This window comes from Frankliniella occidentalis, unplaced genomic scaffold, assembly GCF_000697945.3.
Source record: "Frankliniella occidentalis isolate FOCC.00 unplaced genomic scaffold, Focc_3.1 Scaffold110, whole genome shotgun sequence".
In the NCBI taxonomy this organism is placed as follows: domain Eukaryota; kingdom Metazoa; phylum Arthropoda; class Insecta; order Thysanoptera; family Thripidae; genus Frankliniella; species Frankliniella occidentalis.
In genome coordinates, this window is record NW_026267238.1 from 8,595 (window position 1) to 12,570 (window position 3,976).

Sequence of the window (3,976 nt, forward strand, 5' to 3'; positions counted from 1 at the left end):
GGGGGCTCGCAGCCTGCATGTCTGCTCCCATAATCAGGGTGCAATTGTCGCGGACCCGTCACTTTCACCTCGGTCCCTCGGTCTCGGCCCCACCGGCACGCCCACCGCGATTCAGTCGATCGCATCCAGTCGCCATGGGAGTCTCCTCCGTCTGCGTCCTGCTGCTGGCCGCCGCGGCCTCGCGCGTCGCGTCCGCCCCCGTGCTGGACCCCTCCGCGACCGGTAAGAGTTGGCCGCACAGGAGGCAATACAGGAAGTTTCGTAGTGAAATTGTAGGAAACGGAAAAATTGAAATTTCTATCATTATTATTTTTACAAAAATTTGCTTTAAAAAGAATCAAAACACATTCAACTTAGACAACCTGGATGACAACACCCTACTCTGCGAGGCCATGTTTTAACACATAACCTAAGTGGGGGTCTTCACCGCTGCACCTAGAAACATATTGAGCCATTTAGTGAGTCCAAATCAGGGTTGCGAGAAACAAAGTTTAGTTCGGTTTAGTTCCTGAAACTACCAACTACGTTCTGCGCGGCAACGCTAGGTGGCGGCACGTGCGGAGGAAGGGTTGACTCTGCGCGATGAGTAACGAGCACGCAGTCAGATGTGGTAGCCTTCGCGTTCCCCGTAAATGTCATGAGAAACCTTACGAGTGCCCTGTGCGCAACAGGAAATCTAAATAATTTTTGAAAGGTGCCGATGTTCTGCCATCGGCACTAATAACTTTAATCACTCTGATTCACAGCGTCTATACGCAGAAATACACCTGCGCGGCACATCGTGAGAAAAAAGAGCGAGATGCACAGTGAAATGAAAATAACAATGCTGATTTTGTAGAATGTTGACTTCCGTTTTCTTTTCCCCAGCATTCCTCTGCATTTCAGCTGTACCGGAGTGCTTCATGGGCTTGACTATAAATTATTTCGTCAGCAAAAACAAAAATTATGTTTTTACAGTTAAAACTTCATTGGTTGAAAATTTGTTTTTTTAACATAAAATGCGTTTTTCTGAGTCTGCCCGTGCAGGTGTACGTGGGTGTGTGTCGGTACGTATTTGCCCGGTGTGTATGTGGCCACCGAGCGATCTGTTTACGGCAACATGACCGTCGACTGGCGTCATCCTGGCGTCATCCTGGCGTCTGTCGTATTGGGCCTCACGGGCCACACGCCCAGGCTTTTCCGCCGCCTTTCTCGCTTCCTGTGAGTCCACGGCTCCCGGGGCGGCTCACGGCCGCCGGCCGCTCACGGCTGCCGCGGGACGGACCAGACGGGGCCGGGTGGATCCCATATCCCTCGACGGGACGGCCGCCCCGCCGGCGAGGCGACGACGGAGTCGAGCCCTGCGCAATACTAGAGTGCATGTGGGGATTAACATTGGTGAGTCACCGGTGTGGTTGCAGGTGCGGAGGTGCCCGTCGAAGTCCCCATCGAGGTGCCCGTGGAGTGCGTGCCGACCCGCGAGGACCCCGACGTCGTCCTCTGCCGCCTAGTCCGTGGCCCGGAAGGCCCGGGCCGAGCCCCCCGCCGTCTCCTGGGCCGCATCGGCTTCCTGACGGGGCTGCACCTCGGCGGCGCCATCTCGAGCAGCGGGTCGCTGTCGGCCAGCCACAGTCTCAACGTGTTCGGCAAGGTCATGAACACGGCGCTGTCCGTGAGCTACGGGCCCAACGGATACTACCAGGTGCGGCGTCGGCGCAGCAGCGCGGTGCGAGTTTATTTCCTACTGCGCTGTTATGTTGCTCGCGGTTGATGGCCCCCTCTCTGTCGCAGGCCCCCGGTGGACTCGGCGGAGGGCGTCCCCCGCTGAACCCGATCAACCCCGGGTTCGGCGGGTTCGCCGACGACCCGAACGCAGGCGCCGCCCCCGCCCCCGCGGCCTCTTCGCCATCCACGTCGGCGTCGGCCGCGGCCTCGTCGCCATCCACGTCGGCGTCGGCCACGGCGTCCTCCCCCAACCCGGATAAGGGCGGCGAGGCGTCCGCCGTGCTGGCGGGCACCATCTCCAGGGACGCGACCAGGCCGGGGATTGCCAGGCTCGAGGCGGACGAGGACGATGGCGTGACGCCACAGAACAGGCTCCCCGTCGCCGAGGACATCCAGCCGGCGCGGACTCAGGACGCCGAGGTGAGCGAGCCCGCCGTCGGGGCGGTAGTCTCGCGATGGGGAAGGCCTCCGTGGCCATAAGGCCGCGACAACGCAGCCCCGCCCGGCCAACAGCGGAGGGTTTTGCCAGCGTTCGATCCGAAATCGGAGGGGAAAAAACGAGCCGTGATTTTTTCAAAAGGGCGTGAAACGACACGCAATGTATATACACAACAAGCGGCATTGTCGGGGTCGTGGGTCGTGTGCCATGTCTTGCCCCGACCGGCCGGTAAAGGGGCGCAGCTTGTGGGAGTCCCACGGGCTCCTCGGAGGGAGAATGAATAGGCTGTTCTCAGCCGGTAATGAAGAGAAATGCCGGCGCGCGAGGGCGAGGAGAGCAGAGCGGAGAGCAGAGAGGAGCTCGACGGCGAAGAGGAGGAGGGGCAGGAGGAGGATCAAAACAGATTTTAATCAGGAAAGGGGCAATTTTCCCTGATATTTCCAGCGCGCGGACGGCCCGTCCGTTTCTTCCGCAAAGGGGTCCCGAGGCCATCCGGAATTGAAGGAAATGAACACACACAGACCCACGGTTTTTGTTCGCCACGGGCACTGGGGCGGGGGTGGGAGCGCTCCGCCGAGCGTCATGAGATGGTAAACATTTCCACTCCCTCCCCGACATCAAAAACACATATCCGCTTCATCCCCCCGCCCCCCCTTTCCCCCGGCCCTCCCTCATACCGCTAAATCCCTTCCCGCTCCGCGATAATTTCTTTTAATTAATTACCCCTCCCCTGCAAGGCTGCCAGGCCCCGCCAGCCCCGCGAACCACCGCGGCCGGGGCGGCCAGGGCTGTGCAAACAAACTGTTGGCGAGTGGCATGTTGTAGGGCTTCCCGGAAGGGTGGCATATTGCTTCACCCTTGAGCGCCTCCTCCGACTTCGATCCCCGCCCCTCCCGTCCTCGCCTCCTCCTTCCGCCCTTCGCCAGTTTCCACCCCCGCCCGCCTCCACCCAGCCCCCGCGCGGCCACCCCCTACGGCAAAATGATTCGTTCCCGACGGAACAGGGGGCGACCTACCTCTCGGGGCCGCCCGCGCCGCGACGCGCCGGCCAAACGGGGATCAAAAGGGCCGGGCCACGCGAACCTTTTCAACGGGGTGTCCGCGGGGAAATGCTCCCGGGAGCTCCCTCGCATTCGCGCGTGAATTTAATAACGACAATGATTGTTTTTATTTCCACGCCCCGGCGGAAATTGTCCCGCGGGAGCCGACGCGGCTGGGCGTTAAGTCCTGCAGCAGCGCAGGCGGGGCGTGGCGGGGCGTGGAGTGGCGGGGCGAGGCGACGGGGGTAGTGGGGGCAAAGCCACTGCAGTTGAGTGTGTTGCCACATTTTTTATTCGCGGGTGAACCGTTTTGTCCGTAGGTACAGGCCATTTCTCACCCTCCCCCTTTTACTCTTCGTTCTCAGCCTGACCCACTCTCGACCCTTCCCCCTCAACCGTCCACCCCCAGCTACTATCCCGCAACCCCGCCTCCCTCCGACACATCCTCTTACCCCCAAGTCGTCCTCCGCAATGGTCTTAGGGCAAGCAGCAGCTCGGCGGCTAAACAGCAGCAGCTCCGTTTCCTCCTCCGCCATACTGCTCGTCCTCGCAACTCCGTCTCAATCCTTGGTTGATGTTGTGGGGTGAGTTGGACCCCACCGCGCCAAACCGTGCACACTCAGGCGGGCCCCGGCGGCCCTCGGCGGCCCTCCCCGCGCCCGCCCAGCGCCCGCCCCTTCACTTAGAGAGCTGTTTGCATTCCCTTCCGCATCGCTCGTCCCCCAGCGCTCAATATCTTTACCGGAACAGCACCTAAACAGGAAACCTCAAATCGAGAGAGGCGGGTGGTGGG

General features: G+C 60.8%; 1 protein-coding gene across 1 annotated transcript in view; it reads left to right on the plus strand.

The window, feature by feature from the left end:
• Nucleotides 1-25: 25 nt before the first annotated feature.
• The window catches only part of LOC113205387 (polyhomeotic-like protein 1), a 5,420-nt gene continuing 1,469 nt past the window's right edge, over nt 26-3,976 (plus strand). Inside the window, exons 1-3 of the mRNA XM_052270107.1 lie at nt 26-222; nt 1,401-1,681; nt 1,771-2,124. Of these exons, the coding sequence (XP_052126067.1) occupies nt 135-222; nt 1,401-1,681; nt 1,771-2,124 (723 nt within the window). The 5' untranslated portion in view covers nt 26-134. The remainder of the gene's footprint in view (nt 223-1,400; nt 1,682-1,770; nt 2,125-3,976) is intronic.